The sequence below is a fragment of the Cricetulus griseus genome, chromosome 4 (assembly GCF_003668045.3).
Source record: "Cricetulus griseus strain 17A/GY chromosome 4, alternate assembly CriGri-PICRH-1.0, whole genome shotgun sequence".
NCBI classification, from domain to species: Eukaryota; Metazoa; Chordata; class Mammalia; order Rodentia; family Cricetidae; genus Cricetulus; species Cricetulus griseus.
This window is the reverse complement of record NC_048597.1, coordinates 99,669,885-99,690,274: the sequence shown is the minus strand read 5'-3', so window position 1 is coordinate 99,690,274 and position 20,390 is coordinate 99,669,885. Positions and strand designations below refer to the sequence as shown.

The 20,390-nt window shown below is 46.3% G+C and overlaps 1 protein-coding gene across 1 annotated transcript in view; it reads right to left on the bottom strand.

Moving 5' to 3' along the window:
* Tbx5 (T-box transcription factor 5) overlaps positions 1-20,390 on the bottom strand; it is a 41,728-nt gene that overhangs the window by 4,396 nt on the left and 16,942 nt on the right. The window contains exon 7 of the mRNA XM_035444648.1: positions 6,221-6,447. Within this exon, the coding sequence (XP_035300539.1) occupies positions 6,221-6,447 (227 nt within the window). The remainder of the gene's footprint in view (positions 1-6,220; positions 6,448-20,390) is intronic.

The window sequence follows — 20,390 nt, the reverse complement described above, 5'->3', positions numbered from 1 at the left end:
TCACAGCCTTGGATTTATTATTATTATTATTGTTATTAACTAGGGCGTTCCCCTTTTCAATAACAGAAAGTACAGCTGCAGGGTACCCTTAGCAAGAGGAAAAAAAAAGGCGAAAAGGAACCGTTTTTTAGTTTTTGATCCCTTCCAGATTCATTACAAGTTTTAAAAAGGGGTGGGAGGGGGAGGAAGAATAATAAGAAAAAGGTCAGAACAGTTTGGAAAATCATAAAATTATACATTCCAGTCTTTAATGCTCAGGAAGATCTGGTGCAGAATGCTCAGAAAAACTCTAAGCTGGATTACTGATGAACGCTGGACCTGAGGAGTCTCACATTCCTCCAGGCTTCCTCACACTGTAAAGGAATTCTACCAGAGGGGCCAGGCTTCAGGTCAGGCATGACCAACGCACTGTGTGCAGCCTCAGTGTTTGTCTGGGGGAAGACCTAGTTTCATTCCTTTTAGTGTCTGGGTCAGGTTAGCTTCCCAGGTTATGGAAAGAGCCATAACCGGGTGTCAAGTGTTCTAATGGGACTAGCCAAAGACCTGATGGTTCTGCTTCATAGTGTGTGTAGGAAAAACTCTCAGGGACTCTTGCAACCCCATGAATCCAGATAATTCTTTTGAGTAATAGGGAAGTTCATTCTTCCTGAGTCTGACCACCCAATTGCAGTATAGTACTGTGGGAAACCCTGCTCCCTTAGTGTTTTCTAGAAGCATGTTTTTTGTTTGTTTGTTTTGCTTTGTTTTTAATTTAGGATAAAATGGTTTTAGTGATGAATTGAATACTGACTTTAAGGCAGAGCCATGACTCCAATGCTTATGCTCCAAGTAGCCATGGATGCAGGCCTCAACTGGTCCAAACTCAGTCCCTGACTGGACATGGGGACAATACCCAAACTCTTCTTTAGGTTCAATTAATGAAATACCAAGTGTGGTCTCCTGTCTGTTTGCCTTGCACAGTGAGTCAGCTCAGCACTTGAAGTAAGAAATCTCTTACTTCAAATCTTCTCTGTCCATGTAACCCATGACTTCTCTCTTTCTCTAATTTTCTTTCTTAGCAGACTGGGCAGATGGCTCTCTGAAGGTCATCCTGTACTCAGAGGTATTTGGGTGGATTCCAGAGCTGGAAGCTTCCCAGGGCCACTTTTCATGTCACTGATCCCATTGAGCAAATATGGTCACAGTTCCCAAGTGGGTCATATCCCTTGCTGGCTGAGTTCACACAGGGAAATGTTGTGGCATCTCCACAGACAGAGACCCCAGAACCCAGCGGATGGAACTCTAGGCTAAGGGATCTGCAGGGAGTAAGAAGATGGCTGTAATTCAGACCTTTAGAGTTACAGAACAGTAAGGACAGGTGGCCCTGGACTTTCTGCTTTTAATGTAACTCAACAGGCTCAGCCAACCCAGAAAGTTGTAGCACCTTACACAGATGGACAGAGGGATGGATGGATAAATGGGCAGATAGATAAATGGATGGAGAAGTTGACAGATGGGTGGATAGATAAATGGGTGAATAGATGGGTAGATGGGGTGGGTGGAGAGATGAATGAATAGGTTGGTGGGTGGATAAATAGGTGGATGTATGATAGATCTAGTGGGCAAATGGATAGGTGGATGAGTGGATGGATGAACAAATAAATAGATGCATGGGTGGACGGATGGATTGTTGGATAGAAAGATAAATGAATGGATGGTGGGTTTTGAGCCAATATTATCCAAACTCTCGGTACTCAGAGTAAAATGGAGACGTTGGAATGACATCATGGGTAGATCTCAAGTAAAAACGAAAACACCTGTCTCTGAACCCAAGTCACCAACATGAGTTTACCCAATGGATTCATACCTGTCTCCCACACAAGAATACATGTTTCATGACAGCAGATCTCTCTCCAGCTAGCTCTTTATTTACAGGGCCCAGAAAATACTAAATCCTCAGTAAGTATGCCTTCGATGACTTCGCACTAGCTCTGCCATTCATCCATCACTCATCATCGTTCATATAACATTAGAATTTGATATTAGTGTACAGTGCACCATTTGCCCTCAGAGGAATGAGAATTAGGCATTTCTCCAGCACAGACTGCCTTGAACAATTCAGTTAAGGGAAAACCCTGAAGTTGCTTTTAAAACACACAGCATCAAATTGGCATAATGACTCATCCAGTAAAAGCACCTGCTAAATAACCTGGCAACCTGAGTTTGATTGCGGAGGCCCACACAAGAGAAAGCTGGAACCAATTCCCACAACCTGTCTTCTGAACTCTACATGTTTACCATGGTAAATGTACACCCACACACCTACACATACAGGCGCACACAGCATAAAAAATGTAAAATACTTAACAAACATCATAGCACGAGAAATAAGAACCATTTCCATTATGCCCTCTCCCTCTGTACTGCTGACAGAGGGAGTGTAGTTCATGCTCTGCAGCCTCTGGTCTTTGATTGCCAGTGCTGTAAAAGTCTTTGCTACATCTTAATTTGGGTCATTTTGGTTGCTAATGAGAGTCAGGGTACTCAGAGGAAAGAAAGACAGACAAGTACCCTCTAGGACCCTCAGATCCTGGATTTGATGGAGTGGCATTGATAAAAGACCTTCCCAGCTTTTTTGACTCCATCCATTGGGTGAGATAGGCTGGAGACAGCCGGGTCCAAACACAAGGAAAGGCTGCTGGCCTGTGGGGCCCTTTGACATTGCATGGGGCCTGGCTCCTGAGCTGGCTGGAAGGCAGACAGACAATGAGGGGAAGTCAGATAGCAGAGCCAAGCTGGGGCCAGGGGGGAAACCACCCACGGAGTTATCACTCCTAGAGAGTCCCAAACTGGAAGGAAGCCTCCCTGATTCCTTATCTCCTCACACCGTGGGGACTGATGATGAATTGCCTTCTGACCCCATTGGCTTCCCTGTCACCCAAAGTTCCCTTTGGGGGTTGGGAGTGTGGAAGGTGGCAAGGAGGGCAGAGGTTTCTGGGAAGACCAGAGGCTGCAGAGCATGAACTGCACTCCCCATACCCCAAGTCCACTGGCTTCACTAGGGATGTCAGGCCAGGCTTCTCACTAACTAGGAGACTTTGGGAAAATCTCTGTCTGAACTCTACTGTCCAATCTGAAGGGACAGAGCGACACATTTTCACATTCTTATCTCCAGCCATTCCCAAAGTCCTGGTTCCACTTACTTCTCCAGCTCTGAGCCACCATGGCAGGCCACAGTCACCTCTCAACAGGTGTCTGATGTCGTTCCTGTCCCCTCCTATCACAGCAAAGTGACGCTGCTAAACACAACATCTAGCCATGACACCTGCAGGCTGCTGACCTCCTGATAGCCTCCCACTGGTGTTCAGATAACACTTGGGTCAGTAATGGAAATGGCTTAGGGGGCATCCAGCTGGCCCTGCCTTTCTCTCTAGTCTTCACTCTCCACTCTTTGCCCTTTGCTCTGAGCACCCACATCCTAACCCACCCCCTCCCTTACCCTTCTCCTAACTGCCTCCCACTTTCCTTGATCCCACACCCAGTCTGTTCTTCCAATTTGATATTCATTAGCAATTTTCAGGGGTGTGTGTGTGTGTGTGTGGTGTTCGTGTTTGCAGGTACACGTGTGTACCCTTGTACAAGGAGACCACGGAACATGCTCAGCCAAGCCTGTAACAGACCAGGTACTTCCCATGTATTCTCTCATCTCATACCCCCACCAAGCTAACTGGTAGGACTCACTGTTATCTTCAACCTGCTTTAGAGCTACTCAAAGTCCAGAAAGGTGAAGTGATTTGCCCAGGGTTACCCAGCTTCAAACCGACTGCAACAGGCAGACCCCTACTTCAGCCCCGCTATGTTGATTCTGGGTGCATCTAACCAAAGAGGTTGACTCTGGCATTTGCAGCCTTCCCACCACATCCGTGCAGAAGGTGTGGCTAGGGGCTCTGCTCTATAGAAGGCGTGGCTAAGGGCTCTGCTGTGACTATTGACCCTAAACGGGCTTTGATTCTTTTCAAACTTCTTCCTACCCTCTCTTTTCTTTTGGTCTGGCATTAATTTAATCGACAGAGCTCCCTAATGCGAACCTGCTGAGCTCTTTATCGCCATGTATGACCAAGTCTCCAGTGCAGATGACATTTTGAGAGTGTGGTTAATGCTAACACAGACAAGAGAGTGCGTTGCTAAGAGACATGGGGTAGTGAGTGTACAAGCCAGGCTTAGCTTCCAATTCCACCTTCATGAATGAAGGGGTTTGCCTAAAATCTCACTACTTGGGAAACCGAGGCAGATGACTGGGAGTTCAGAGACAATGTGGGCTATGCAATGAGTCTGAGGCCAGCCTGGACTACATAGAGAGTTTCAGACTGGCCTGGGCTATATAGACAGTTTGAGGCCTGCTGAGATATATGGTAAGACCCTGTCTTAGAAGAAAATAACCACCAGCCCTTTCTGTACCTTAGTTTACCTCCTATAAAGAGAGTTCTCCGTACCTACATTGGGAGAAGACTTACTCAGAGACCAAGACAAGTGAGGTCCCTCTCAGCCATCACACCAGGCAGGGTGTTTGAACAGGAACTCCTCCTTGGATACTCTTTCCCTCTCTGAGAGCTGTGGAAACAGACACGCTTGCCGCATCTGGTATCCAGCCCACCCAGCAATGGATGTGTGGGGAGCCAGGCTGGGGGCTGTTGGGGTGACATTGCTCAGGCCTTGGAAATCCAAGGAGTTTGAAGGATTTGGGTCCATCTGGCAGTCAGGCAACATCCCGAGCTGAGGACCAACGCCAGCACGTCTTTCCTTTCCAAATGCAAGGATGGGGAAGCCTGGGCTAGTCAGTCAGAGCATGTTTCTTTTCTCTGGGAATCCTGGCTCCTGAGAATTCTACTACAGCAGCCTTGCCAGTGGTGCCCAAAGTAGCTTAACCAAGGGTCCAGAGAAGTTCACTGAACTTCTGCCAGTGCTGAACAGGCACTGATGGAGTGAGGGCAGCAAGCCAGACTATAACTTAGGTGTTTTAGAACAAGACAATTTCCACTGACTGAGCCTACCCCAGACAAGCACACAACATACCCACAAGCCTGTACCTTCACACCAAATCCCCAAAGACACATCCCACCAGGAGCCTGAAGTACAGTCTCATTTAAGAGAGGAGACTGAGGTTAAGTTAGACCATATTCACAAAAACTCTTTCGACTCCCAAAGGTGGGCTGCATCCCTGGTATCCGACCCTGAAGAACATGGGTTGAATGTCACCCTGTCCCCTCTGTGTGACAGCAACTGTCTCTTCACATCTTCCAGAGACTTGGCATCCACAGTGACTACATGCCACCTATTGGGGACAGTCACAGCCTGCTGGATGCTGACCAGCCATCCAGTGTTCTGGGACACCTTGTCCCCATTCACAAAGTGAGAAACCCAGAGAGGATAAGCACTCAGGAGGTCGAGGTAGGAGGATTGCAAGTTCTAGACAAGTCTGGGCTACAGAATGAGAGAGACCTTGTGTCAAAACATACAGAAAAAAAAGGGGGTTCAGATAAGCTAAACTCAACAACACTGCACATGTGAACCATGACGGTTCTGGCTCCCAGAAGGGGCTGATGGAGTTTCCTTTCCCTTTGGCTCAGACAGCTTAGGAAAAAGTCAGTGACTTCTCACTTGATAAGGGAACTATGGTGTGCCTGAGACACCTGCATAGATGTAAATAAAGTAGGGATGCCAAGTGGAAATCAGCTGTGACTCTGTGTGTACGTGTGTTGGGACGGGGTGTAAATGGGGGGGTATGGTGAGAGAGAGGAGGCGTGTGTGTGCTGTTTGTATAGTGTTATGCATGTGTAATGTGTATGATGTGTGTGTGTCTGTGTGTATTTGTATGTATGTATGTGTATGTATGTATACATTATGTATGTGTGTATGTCTGTGCATGTATATGTGTGTATGCACATGCTAAACACACACATCCATGTGTTTGCTCGCACATGCACATGTGCCCTTTATAAAGTCAATCTGAACATTTTCTATCTCCCTCAAGGGGAGGCTGAACTGAGAAACATACATTCTAAATAAGCCTCTTACTTTTTTCCGTGTGGTTTGACTCTCTTATCACTTCTGCTTCCGTTTTTTTTATTATTATTAGTCTGTCTATTATTATTTAAACAATAATAAATGAATGTCACTGTGCACTCCACCCCAAGGAGGAATGCAGTAAGGGAGGAGGCCCTGGCAGGCCTGTCACACTCACCTTTCCTCTTGGTGCAGTGGTAAATTTGGCTGTGCTCCTGGGCCAGTGGGTATGGGTTGGGCGGGGGCAGAAGGTCCTGGGAGGGGCCAGAGACACCATTCTCACACTGGTACTGGGACCCTAAATTGGATGAGGTGGAGAGATTTCGGGTCTCACTGCTGAACGGACTGTGGTTGGAGGCCACTTTGTGCCTCACTGTGCTCCTGGGAACCACGGGATACTCTTTACTGGAAGGAAGAAGACAAAAAAAGTTATGTCCATCAGTACTCTGCTGCTGAGTCACCTCCTTGCTGAGACACATGCCAACACCAGAAACATCAACAAATGAGAAACTAAGGGGTCTTTAATGATCAAGATGGTCCAGTGGCTCCTGGCATCCCATACCATGAATATATGTTCAGACACACACTTTTCAAGTCTTACACATTTAGTGAGAATGTTTTAAAACAGCCAGGGGTTCACCTAAGAACCCTCATCAGCATCAGGGCATTGGAACTGCTTAGTCTTATCCAACTCAATTCAAAAGCTGGATGTGCTACCTAGACATTCAGGCTTAACTTGTGAATATGTATTTATTTTAAAAGACCTCATCTTTGCTCAAATAGAGAAAACCACCTTGGACAGTCAAGTTTAGCCTTAGATCTTTCTGCTGTGGACAGATTGCTGATGGTGACTTTGAATTCCTTTTAAGTTGCAATCTTTGTCACACTGCTATACCTAACTGCTCTATGGCTTGGTTTTTCCCATCCGTAATTTGGTGGCAATAAACATCCCTAGTTCATGGGCAGGAAAGACAGCTCAGAGGGTACAGAACTTGCTGCACTGGGTCTGGAAAGATGGTTCAGCGTTTAAGAACACTGACTGCTCTTCTAAAGGACCCGGGTTCGATTCCCAGCACCCACATGGTAGCTCACAACTGTCTATAACTCCAAGGGACCTGACACCCTCATACAGACATACATGCAGGCAAAATCCCAGTGTACATTAAATAAATAAGTAGATATTAAAAAAAAAAGAATTTGCTGCACAAGCTTAGGGATCTGCGTTCAATCCCGGGAACCCACGTAAAGATGAAAGGAGAGAACCAACTCCACAAACTTGTCTTCTGACCTCACATGCACACCACGGCATGTGCATGCCCCATTACATATCATATGGACATACACACGAACACATACACTAATAATAATAATAATAATAATAATAATAATAATAATAATAATATAATAATAATTAAATAAGAAATCCTCAGGGGCTGGAGAGATGGCTCAGTAGTTAAGTTCGGTTCCCAGCACTCATATCGCGAAGCTCACAACCACCTGTAACTCTAGCTCTAGGACAGCCGACACCCTCTTGTAGAGTTTGTAGGTACCTGCACACGTGTGTACATAAGCCCCTCCCCCACACATATGTGCATAATTAAAATTAAAATTTTAAATATTCATTCTTGAGACTGTGAAAGTGCTCCACTTTAAAAAAAAACAAACAAACAACAACAACTCACAGTCTCACAGTTCAAAGGGCTGTTGAACAAAGGAATGAGAAGGACACAGAGAGTGTCAATCACTGTGGCTATTGTTTTAAGTAGAGAGAGGAGAGACGGGAAGGGGGAGGAGATGGGAAGATGAAGATGGAAATCACAGAATGAGATGAAGCAGAACTAAATACAGGTCCACCTCACATTACCCACACAACCTGCTAAGCCTCAGCATCCACCCTGTAGCTTCCTGCTCAGTATCCTCCCAGGTTCTCAGAATCCAGTCCCTCCCAAGCTGAGGGCATCACTCAGTTGGTAGAGTGTTTGCTTAGTGCACTGCATTTGATCCCCACTGCCAAATAATCCTGGCATAGTGGTTTGCATCTATAATCCCAACACTTGGCAGGTAGAGGCAGGAGGATCAGGAGTCCAAAATAAAACAATAGCAATGATGATAATTTGATAACCATCTCAGCATGAATAGTCTCCTTTCTAGCATGTGTGTTTTATGAAGCTAATCACAGTATTTTGAGGAATTAATAGTTTTCAACCGTCAGCCAGAGACCCCTGGCCCAAGGAACACATTCGGATACAAAACACATATGGATCAGGAAATCTCGAACCTCAGGAATTTTTTTTCTTGTCATAACCTGGAATCTGCTTGGGGTACTAACTCAGCTCCTCTCATGCAGCTAAAATAAATGCTTCCTTGTGGAAATTAAAGTGTGCATTTGGGACTGGAGGTGTAGCTCAGAAGAACAGTGCTCACCTAGCATGCATGAAGCTCTTGGTTCAATTCCTAGCACCACAATAAATAAATACATACATGCACGCATACATACATGCATACATACATACATACATACATACATACATACATACATACATAGCTAGAGATGCAGCTCAGTGATAGAGTACTAGCCTGGCAAGTTTGAGGCTCTGGGTTCAATTTTAAGCACCACAATTTGTTAATTAGTTAATTAATAAAAAGAGTAGGGATGCAGCTCAGTGGTAGGGTATTCATGTAGGATGTACAAGACCCTGAGTTTATTACCGAACTGCCAAAAATTAGAAATAAAATACGAAGCACACACTCTACAATCTTAGGAGCAAGTCCCATATGCGTTAAAGGTCCTGGAGAATGCCACAGGCATGAGTCCATGTCACCCTTCCTGTGAGCTGTGATGATGTTATGATCACTGTGCCCATTTTACGGATTAGGAAGCCAAAGCCCAGAGAGAAGAGACAACTTGCCCAATGACCCAGAACTGGTTTAAAGGCACAACGATAATTCTACCCTAACCACTACCTAAACACTTCTTTCAATGTCTAAAGCATGGACCTGGGAAGAGATACATCCTTCTCTACTCTCTCCCCCGTCTCTGTCTGTTATGAGGAAATGCATCACGGTGGCCAGGCAAAGGACATGAAGAGCCTGCCAAGTTTCCATGACACTACACACCCACCACTCATGACACCCAAGAGTCTCTTGGCTACGTTTCCCCTGGGGGCTTGTGCCATCTCAGATCCCAGATGGGATCCTCCACACGGCCAACAGTCAGCCAGGAAGCTAAACAGAATAGAATTAACTTGAGAGCTCTGGCTTTGTGGTTCAAACCATGTAATGGAAAAACAAGAAGAATAAAAGAAAAAGCATAATAATAAAACACTACCAAAGCCATCAATTCTCACCGGTAATCCTGCCTGGGTCTACTGAGGTCAAGCGCTGGGCTGTCAGCACTCCAGGAGGAAGGGAGAAATCATTTTGGGGGTTTTATATGTTTAACGGGGATGGTTATTTTTTTTAATTAAAGAAAATAAGCCTCCAAAAATATTGGCTGAGGGAATTTATAAGGGAGCGTACCAGTGTGCCCTGTGGAATTCTCCCATCCAGCCTTGCCAAACTGCAGAATTACTCACCCCGAGAAAGGCCAAACCCTGTTTTATAAACACTTCCAGAAGTGGAAAAGTGATATTATCCCCAATAACCACGTGTCCCTCACAGCTTGCTTCCCTCTAAGGAGCCTCAAGCATCATCCCTAGCGTGTATCAAGAACATCTCGTTTAGTGTCTGTGATGCTGTGTCCCAAGGCCATCTGACAATGTTGGGCTGTGGGCAAGGGAAGGCAGTGTGCCTCCTTCAACCAGTGAGGTGAGAAACAAACAGGGAAGGAAATGTCCAAAGCAAACCACAGCAGGTGGTCCCTATGGAGCTCTTCAGTAGACTGCTCAAAGGGCCCATCAGTTCAGAGTAACTGTTAGCGTCTCTCTGGGGGCATCATCATGGTGCCTGGGATGGGAAGGTGAGTTGTTCCCATCTGAAGCTTAGGGGCACCCATGAAGAAGCCAGAGCATCACAGAATCAGAATGAAGGTTGAAATGGGGGGTGTGTACAGCAGCCATGGAGGGCCAGTTTTCACCATAATTACCACCACCAACATCACCATCATCATCATCATCATCACTATCACCATCACCACCATCACCACCATCACCATCACCATCACCATCATCACCACCATCACCATCATCACCATCACCATCACCACCATCATCACCATCACCACCACCATCTATACTGTTCTTTAAGGGCCTCCTCATCCATGTTCCAACCTCCATACTGATTGTCCTCAACATCTTCCCTCATTTGGTATTACACCATCCATCGTTTTGTGCAAATACTTACTTTACTGCTACCATACAAATAAGAAAATTCAAGTTCAGACAGCTGAAAAGAGCCAACAGCAGATTCATTCAAAGTCCATTCTATTCCTAAACTCCAAGCAATAGACTTGGATGTGGTGATGTGGGGGCACCTGCTGTGTGGCAAGAACCTTTCTGCAAAGCAGGCTGATGACGACAGAGTTGGGGACCAGCTACAGAAGAGCAGGATTGAGGTCACTGGGCAAGTCCCAATGTTCATAACACCCAGCTGCCCTCGACATCCACCAGTCCCACCAGTCCCACCAGTCCCACCAGTCCCACCAGTCCCACCAATGGGCTCTGATCAGAGGCACCAGACACAAGCCAGACCTCGGGTTCCTCAGCTCTCCCTGGGTGCCATAACCCAGAGAGCAGACCCTCTCCCTGACTCAGGCTCCCTGACATTCTGTTCCCTGCGAGTGAGTGGAGTGAATGATGCCATTGTCACTGGGTCTGGGTTGTAAAACATTACAAGGGAATATTGAAACCCAGGGCCAAACTGCACCATCAGCCTGCCACCACACCAGTTAATGAAGCCGTTTTCCACTGCACTGCAGTGGATTGAATCGGCCTTTTCACAAGAGCAGGTGGCAGGGAGCTGGTGTGCTGGGGGCTTTTGTTCAGTTTTGTTTTCTCTAGGAGATGCTTACCCAATTTCTGGCAGAGTATTTAAACAACCACAGTGGGGTAAGGGCCGTAAAAGTCCCCTTTTTGTGGGGCAAATTCCTCTACGAACTCCCTGCTTTCATCAGAGACCCAAACACAGGCCCTAGGGAACTTCCCTGGTGTGATCACTTTCTAATCTATTTGAGGGGGGAGGGTATTTTGATCTGACATATGTGAGCACCATGGGAAACCAAGAGAGCACATGGAGCTCAGCACAGATAGCAAATAGATCTGTTTCTCTGCGCATGGCAAAAAGGCAGAGACCATCCTCCTGTGGAGAATAGGCAGAAATAATTTATGTAACTTTCCCACTAGGGCTGTGTGGTTTGAGAGGGACCAAGATGAGACTCCCAGAGACGACTCCTCAAGCTGGGGACAACCTTGCTTTGCAGTTCTGAGTTCACATGGTTATATCTCTAGAGAGAGTAACCTTGGGAATTGGCTCCTGGTTCTGATGCTGGCCTGGGTGGGTGGATGCCCAATAGTTAAGCACAGAGGGAGGGGGATGTAGGAAGAGTGAGAGAGAGAGGGAGGAGGAGGGAGATGGAGAGGAGGAGGGAGAGAGACAGAGAGAGGGAAGGATGAAGGAGGGAGAGAGGGGGAAGAGAGATAGAAAGAGAGGAAGAGAGAGAGGGTGGGAGAGAGAAGGATGAAAAGAGACAGAGAGAGAGAGGCTGGCCTCAAATTCAATATATACCCAAGGCTGATCTTCAACTTTTGTTTTTTGTTTTTGTTTTTGTTTTTTTAATGTGTATGAATGTTTTGTGTGAATGTGTATCTGTGTACCATGTGTGTGCCTGGTCTCCATGGAGACCAGAAAAAAGGGCACTGGGTCCCTAGGAACTGGAGTTATATTTAGTTTTAAGCCACTGTGTGGGTTCTGGGAATTAAACCCAGGTCCTCTGAAAGAGCAGCAAGTGCTTTTAACCACTGAGTCATCTCTCCAGACCCATTTTTTAAATTTATATTTTAAAGATTGGGTCTATTTATTTTATTTTATGTGCATGAGAGTTTTTCATACATGTGTGTCTGTGAACCACATGTGACCCTGGTGCCCAAGGAGTTCAAAAGAGGGTCCTGGATCCCCTAAAACTGGAGTTACAGACAGTTGTGAGCCAATATGTAGGTGCTGGGAATTAAACCTAGATCTTTTGGAAGAGCAGCCAATGCTCTTAGCTGCTGAACTATCTCTGAAGTCCTGACCTTCATCTTCTAATCCTCTTCCCTCTACTTCCAAGTGATGAGACGAAAGACATGTCCATCAGGCCTGGCTAATGCAGTGCTGGGGATGAGACCCAGGGCTTTGTGAATGTTGGTCAAGTACTCTACCAAGAGAGCCAGTGTCACATTCTTTTTTAGGGACATGGTAGCTAAAGGATCTCATTATTCAGCCAATTTGGCTTCCAATGCCCAATCCTCCTGTCTCAGCCTTCTGAATGCTAGGAGGACAGGAATGCATGACGCAATCCTGCACAACACATTCTGAAGCAGGGCTTTGCACCTAGCAGGGGCTCTGAATGGGCTCTGAACTGCCTCCCCAGCTCAAAGATCAAGTACTTTGGGCCTGCCAATTTTCTAGAGAGGGGTGTGGGCTTGCACCCAACTACCTGAATAGGGTCTGACATTCCAAAGATGGCCTTAGCAAATGCTCCTGAGACTGCTCTGAAATCATAGAGGAATCTGGGCCCATCGTCTTTTGTCCCCTTACAGGAAAGGGAAACCAAGGCTCACCCTGAAAGATGTCTGGGAGTCACAAGGAAGAAGGAAAGCATGGAAGTGGATCTTGAATGGGGAGGAGCCTTAATGAGCTCTCAGCTGTCCATCAAACAGTCTTCATTCATGTCTGGCACACTGCACTGCACAGCACAGACCTACAGGTCAGTCTGAAAAACTGACAAGTTTGCCAGCCGGAGAGGTGACTCAGTGGACAACCCGCTGCTCTACAAGCCTGAGACTTTGAGTTCTCAGCATCCACATAATGCTGAGTAGGACTGACATCCCTTCTGTGATCCCAGTGTGAGGGAGGCAAAGACAGGGGATCCCAGGAGGAAACTGGGTGTCTAGATCAGCTGAGTCAACAAGCTCTGAGTTCAAGTGAGGGACCCTACATCAATCTAGGAAGACACCTGACATTAACCTTGAGGCTACACACACACACACACATACACACAGATATATACACACATACATACATACACATGCATACACACATACATACATACATACATACATACATACACACATTTACTCATATATACATACAAACACATACATACACACATACACACAAACAAACATGTGCATGCATGAACACACACACACACACACACACATATATATATATATATATATATACATGTACATATATGCACACTTACATATGTTAATAAATAAGGGGAACAGGGATTTTCTGGCATGTTCTAGATGTTGACGGGGGTTTAGGTTTCACAATTATGTACATTTGTCAAGAAGTGAAAGATAAACTTAGAATGTGAACATTTCACTCTGGAAATCTAGAATAAAACTGTATACAAAACTTGAATTTTAGTTAATGATGCACATACTGAAGGGTTTGGGGTGAAATGGCTCTTTCCTGTGACTTGTTGTAAATTTTATCTGTTAAAATGAGAAGGATGGTGTGGAGGGGTGGGGTGGATGCACTGGATAGATGGATGGATTAGATGGGTAGATGGTTGTGTGGACAGACCGGATAGATGGCCTGGAAGCGTGGACAGACAGACATATGGATAGGTATGTGACAGAGAAGACATATGAGCAGAAAGCTCTAGGAAGCTTTTATCCCATCTCAGAGCTACAGGAAGATGTAGATGACTGTTTTCTAGTAAGATTGCTTGTAAGCCTGACAAACGCTGATGAAATAGAGATGAAGGAAACAGACACACGGTGATGATGGTGGTGATGGTGGATGATGATGATGATGATGATGATGATGATGATGATGATAAAAATGTGGGAGCCTGGAAGAGAAGCTCAGTGGTGAGGCACATGATCAGCAAGATCAAAGCACTGAGACCAACCCTCAGTATCCCAAAATAATTAGCTAAATAAAAATATAAATTGCACAAAGGATCTAGGAAGGGATTTCCCCAATGAAAGCACACCAATGGAGGAAAGAGTCAACTCCACCACTCTCTGCGGAAATGCAAGGCAGTCTCTCCAGGGGCTGTCACCTCACACCTGCTAGGATGGCCGCTATCGAAATGACATGAGATAACAGGTGTTGGCGAGAAGGTGGGGAAAAGGGAACCCTCTCCACCGCTGGTGGGGATACAGTTTGGCACAGTCATCATGGGAAACATTGCAGAGTTCCTTCAAAAGCTAAAAATAGAAGCACTGAATGATCCAGCAGTCCCTTGCTGGGTCAGCATCCAAAAAGGATGGAATTGGTGACTGAATTCCCATGCCCATTGCTGTCCTGGTCATCTGAGCCAAGACACTGAAATGACCAATGCTTTCAGGTGAATGGATAAAGGGAATGAAGAGTGTGTGTGGTAGAGTGTGAATCAACCTTCAAAAAGGAAGAAATCCTCTCATTTGAAGTAATCATGAATTAACCTGGAAAGTGTTATGCTAAGGGAAAGAAGTCAGACACAGGAAGATAGAATGTAGGACCTCATTTCTCGGTAGTCTAAAATGGTCCAACTTTCAACAAAAGAGATTAGAGATTAGATTAGTGTCATGGGCGTAAGGAAGAGGCATGGAGACAGGCTGGTCAAAGAATAGAGAGCTCCAGGTATGCAAGAGGAATAAGCTCTAGAAAGACACGGGGTAGCCAGTGTGGCATAGAGTTGACAGTGTGCACAGGGTGACGGTGATGTGCAAAGGGGTAAAAACTAGGTGTTCCTAGGGGAAGGGAGGGGAGGGGACGTGTAGAGAAGGGAGGGAGAAAATGGAGGGGGCGAAGTGAAAGAAGGGGAGGGGAGGACAGGAAAGAAAATAGTGAGGTGATGTGTTGACTGCCGTATCAGACTACTTCATGTTCTCTGTGTCAAAGATTTCAGTTACATACACTTTCATACATAAATATTTTGTCAACTACACCACAGTAAAAACGGTGAAAGTGTGGGTGAATGAATGAGTGGCTCACAGTACTTTTTCTAGAGGGCAAGTGCCCTAAGGCCAGAGGGGCCAACCTGCAGGTAAGAAAGTGGGAAGCTATCGAAGCATCCTACCTGACATCCCAGAGGGAGCCTCTAACGGCAACCTTAGCTTCACAGCATCACTCACGGCTAAGCTTCCCACTCACAATCTCAACCTCCCTCATGTTTGAGATAAATGTGCTCCCCCTCATCCCCTCCAGGGGAGGAGAATCCAGAATCACAGGAGAGTAGGAAGTCTGGATTGCTGACACAAAGAAGTCTCAAGTCACTTCTCTGTCACAGGGCATTCAGTTGGCCTTTAGCCACAAGCAGAGAAAACAAGAGCACTGAGCCTTCCGTGCAAAAGCCAGATATGTGTGGTCAGAGTCTGAAAACTGATTTACAAACGGAAGGAATAGAGGCAGGAACAGAAGAACTATAACCTTGGAAGGACCCCAGCCCCACAAACCCCTTGAAATTGTTGGATTTTTTTCCTATGTATATGCTGCATTTCAGATCTTTCTTGAGTTCATTTGATTTGTTGTGTATTTGTGCCTGTGTGTGTGCCTCTCTGTGTGTGTGCATGTGTGTGTGTGTGTGTGTGTGTGTGTGTGTGTGTGAGAGAGAGAGAGAGAGAGAGAGAGAGAGAGAGAGAGAGAGAGAGAGAGGTGGGGGTTCTCTGTGTAGCCTTGGCTGTTGGCTATCCTGGAACTTGCTATATAGACAAGGCTAGCTCTAAACTCAGAAATCTGCCTGCCTCTGTATCTCAAATGCTGGTATTAAAGGCATGCACCACCAGCAGCTGCTTTCACTGGGCTTTAGGTTGGAAGGACACAGTGGAAAGGGTGACACAAGCAAGGCCAAGCAGAGATGGAGGACAATGGTCATGAACAATGTAGCCAGGCTGAGTTCCTCCAAGACTGTCACTGGGATGGGGATGGGGAGTTCTGACCTGGCTACTGTGTCCTGAGATCCACAGTTCCCCACTCTGTCTGCTGAGGACAGCTCAAAATGTAGACATGTCTACCTTAGGGACCACTTCCCATTAAAAGATCAAAGAAACTCAGGTAGTGTCACTCCTCTCCAAGGGCATCAGAGCCCTGAAGCCTGTCGACTCACACAATTGGCTAGTTCCTGGTAAGGTTCTATCAACAAACACAAGCTGAGTATCCTGAACTTCCAAACCCAAAATGCTCCAAGGCCTGAAGCCTTTTGAGCATGGACAAAATCACCCCTGAATGGAAAATTGCACACTTGCTACAATCAAATGAGCAGGTACAAGACCAACAAGATGCCTCAGGAGGTAAAGGTGTCACACCAGTCTGGAAACATGAGTTCCATCCCCAGAATCCACATAAGGGCAAAATGAAAAAACTTAGCTCCACAAAGTTATTCTTTAAGCACCACACACAAACATGCTATGGTATGGATGCACACACATTCACAAACATGCCATGGTATGCACATACACACACACATACACATGCAAACATGCCATGATAAGTGCGCACGTGCGTGTGTGTGCACACACACACACACACACACACACACACACACACCAATAACAATAATGATGATGATGATGATGATGATGATAATGATGATGATGATGATGATGATGATGATGATGCAAGTGTAGGGCTGGGGGGATATGTCTCAGTGATAGAGCACTTACTTGACATGTGCAAAGGCCCTGGGGTCTGTCCCCACCCAACAAACAAGAACAAAATATAAGTAATCCAAAGAACTGATAAGCACTGTAAAAATACTGTGTATTTTTTACAGGCTGCATGTACAAGGCATTATGACACAAATGAATCTTCATATGTGGAGTTGAAATCCCTTATGCATAAGCAATGATCCAAAATTCACAAAACTCCCAAGTCTGAAAGGACTCTGGGTTCAAAAATTTTGTGTGAGAGGCATTCAGTCTGGACCACCTGTGGCAGAAAAGCCACCAGAGCTCAAGTCCATTCTGTAGAAGAGAAGCAAGGAGCACCCAGGGGCCTTGGCAGCTGCCTCGAATTCAATACCCATTCCTTGCCCTGTAGAAGGGGTTCCCCTCCACCCGCCCACCCTGTAGATCGAGTTCCTCTCCATCCCTCACTCTGTAGAAGGGAGTTCCTCTCCATCCCTCACTCTGTAGAAGGAGCTCCTCTCCACCCTGTTCATCCTACAGAAGGGGTCTCCTCTACCCCCAGGGCATCCTTGCTCCTAATAAGGACTCTGTATCTCAGTTGCTTGTGTAACCCTGACAGGTCCACCTGCCATGTGACTTCACCAAGATATGTACCATCACCCAACACAGCCAGCATGGGACATCACTGTGGCTGTGTCTTTCTGTGCCTGCCAGGCAGTTTTAAACCTCAGTATGTCCCTTGTCACTCCATCTAGGCCAGTAAATGACATTAAGAATTTCCTACTATAGACAGAGCCCATGTTGGAGAAGCTGTGTGTGGGTGCTCCAGTGCACTGGCAGTGGGAGCCCACAGAAAGCTGACAGTGTCGACTGCAGATCATGGGAGTGTACTTTACCCAGGTTCCTCTGTTCATTGGCTCATTTTTGCATATCCCAGTGACTGGCATATAGCAAGCACTTATCAAACATATAAGAAGAATAAACCAACAGATCAAAACCTTTAAACAAAGAGTCTCTGGGCCTCAGTTTCCCTTTTGCAATAGAGGAGGGGCATGGACTAGATGCTGTCCCCTACTGCCTCTTGTATATTAATATCCAGGCTCCAGGAGCAGTTCTCATGACATCACCCTGTCCCTGCTTCTCTCCAGGTGCCTCTGAGATCTTTGGAATCTATTATACCCTGCTCATCAAGACCCTACGCACTGATTCCCTGCCAGTCCAGGAAACCCTCCTTCTCAACACATTTAACCCCTATCCTTCCTTCTGGAAGCTACTGTGGCCCTTCCATAAAGCTTCCCTTGACTAGGGCCTAGCCCTGGACCTTTCAATTCCCAGATGTTTTCAAGCTGTCTAAATACTCCACAGACACCAAAACGTCAACAAACGGCACAGTGTAAGGTTGTCTCTGGCCACCATGGAGTCCCAATCCTTCCTAGGGGCTGAGCTAGCTTGCGCAGGTGCACAATTTCTGCTATCTTCGTGTTATCATGACAGCATCACCTACTCTGGATGTAAACCCCACTGTAAGTGTCAATCATTTCCTTCAGTCACCAGAAGTTAGCCATCCAGCTTCCTTCCTTCTCTTCCTCCATGCCTTCTTTCTTTCCTCCCTCCTTCCCTTCCTTTCTTCCTTCCTCTCCTCCCTTCCTTTCTTCCTCCCTCTCTCTTTCCTTTCCTCCCCTCCTGTTGACTTAGTCTCGTTCTCTACACAGTAACATCTCTGAGACCTCAGCACCAACACACAGGTGAGTCCATGCACCCTCCAAAATTAGCTCCCTATCACTCATCTCTTAGAACTTTGAAGAACACTGATCTTCAGAAGCTGGTTTGGGTTTTGGTTTTGGTTTTGTTTTGGTTTTGTCTTTGTTTGTTTTTTGCAGCAGTCCCCACCTTTCCAAACAACTTGGGTGTCTGTGCACTGTCACAGGAAGCTGGAAATGGGCCATTTACATGTTTTTCCCCAGCTCTCTCATGTTTATTATAAGCAGTGATGAATCCTGTAACTGAACACCATAAATGAATACTGGAGAATAGCTAAGTCACTGCTGTGTTTGTCCAAACAGGAGAGAGAGAGTAGAGCCCGGTGAGTGTCCAGGTCTTGGCTGAGCTGGTCCAGAAGAGCCCTCTAGAACCCTGCCTCGCTCTCCCTTCTTCCAGCTTTTATCCTTCCTCCTCCTCCTAGAGTCAGCTGTCACCAGTGTGTGTGGGACAGGAAACAGAATTACAAGATTAACAGTGAGCCGGCCTTTATCACAGCTGACTCCAAGAGCCACAGTTCCTGCTTGTCACTACCTACTGCAACCTGGGGGCTGGGACAACAGCCCAAAATAAATCCTGAACAAAGCCAAAACTGAGAGCCGCAGGGAGATTTCCCCCGAATCAGGGAAAAGGTCCTAAGAATGGACTAGGATCCAGGTTTCCTGTTGGCATTTTCTCAAGTAATTCTATTTATTTGTTTGTTTATTATTTTGGTTTTTCAATATAGGGTTTCTCTGTGTAACAGCTCTGGCTGTCCTGGAACTGGCTTTGTAGGCCAGGCTAACCTTGAACTTACAGAGATCTGCTTGCCTCTGCCTCCTGAGCTAGGATTAAAGGTACACACCACCACCTCCCAGGCAAATAATTCTTATAAGACCCTTGAAATATGTAGGCTACACTTATTTGTGCCCATTTCACAAGTGGGGACATCAAGTCTCTGGGAAGTCAGCTCACTTTCCCAGAGTCACACAGCAAGTGACACAGCAAGGGACAACCCCAGCTTTGACTGACCTTGAAACTCAGTTAAGTTAGCCACTTTGCTTCCTCTGTCACTGTCCTAAGGCCACCTGAAAAGAGCTGGATAATGGAACACCCTGTATAATCCCCGAGAAAGTCTAGCCTTCTCTCAGTTTCCTGACACAACTCCTCATATGTCCATAAACACCTATGATTCTTAGGCTGAGAGACCAGCTCCAACATGACAAGCAGTAGTGACTAATCCCCCCTTCCCTCCTGCCCCCCTTTCCCTCTTTCCCATCTGACACCTTAACAGAAAGAGACCCACTCAAACTGGAATAGGGGTGGTGGGGAGGGCTTGTTAGGACATCTATCTGTCCTAGCTCTCAAACACCTGTCCTTTCCCCCACCTGTCTTTTTGTTTCTGACACCTGCTCTTTTGAGTTTCCAAAGAGCATGGTCCAGCGGGAAAGACTATTAAAAGAAGGAAGAGAGGTGGCAAGGGGAGGAAGAGGAACAACTAGGGACAAACTGAACACCGGTCCCCGCACTACAGACAAGAAAAAGCAAACAGTTCCAGAGTGCCTCCTTTACCATGAGCCAAACGAACAGAACCAGGAGGTAGCAGGGCCTGATGGAAAGGCTAAGGGCAGGGGTAAGAGGCCTGCTGGACATCCTTCCACAGGATGGGAACCTGGAGAGTTCTCACTTGTACAGTGATCTTCTCTGGTTGTGTTTTCCAAGGCTTTCTGTGGGACTGCCTGGAGAAGAGTCCAGAGAAGGTAGCTGCAGTCAGCGTAAGTCAAGAGGCTGCTGCTGTCAAGAAGGGTGATGGCTGGAGTTCAGTCTGACAGGAGATGAATGCTAAGA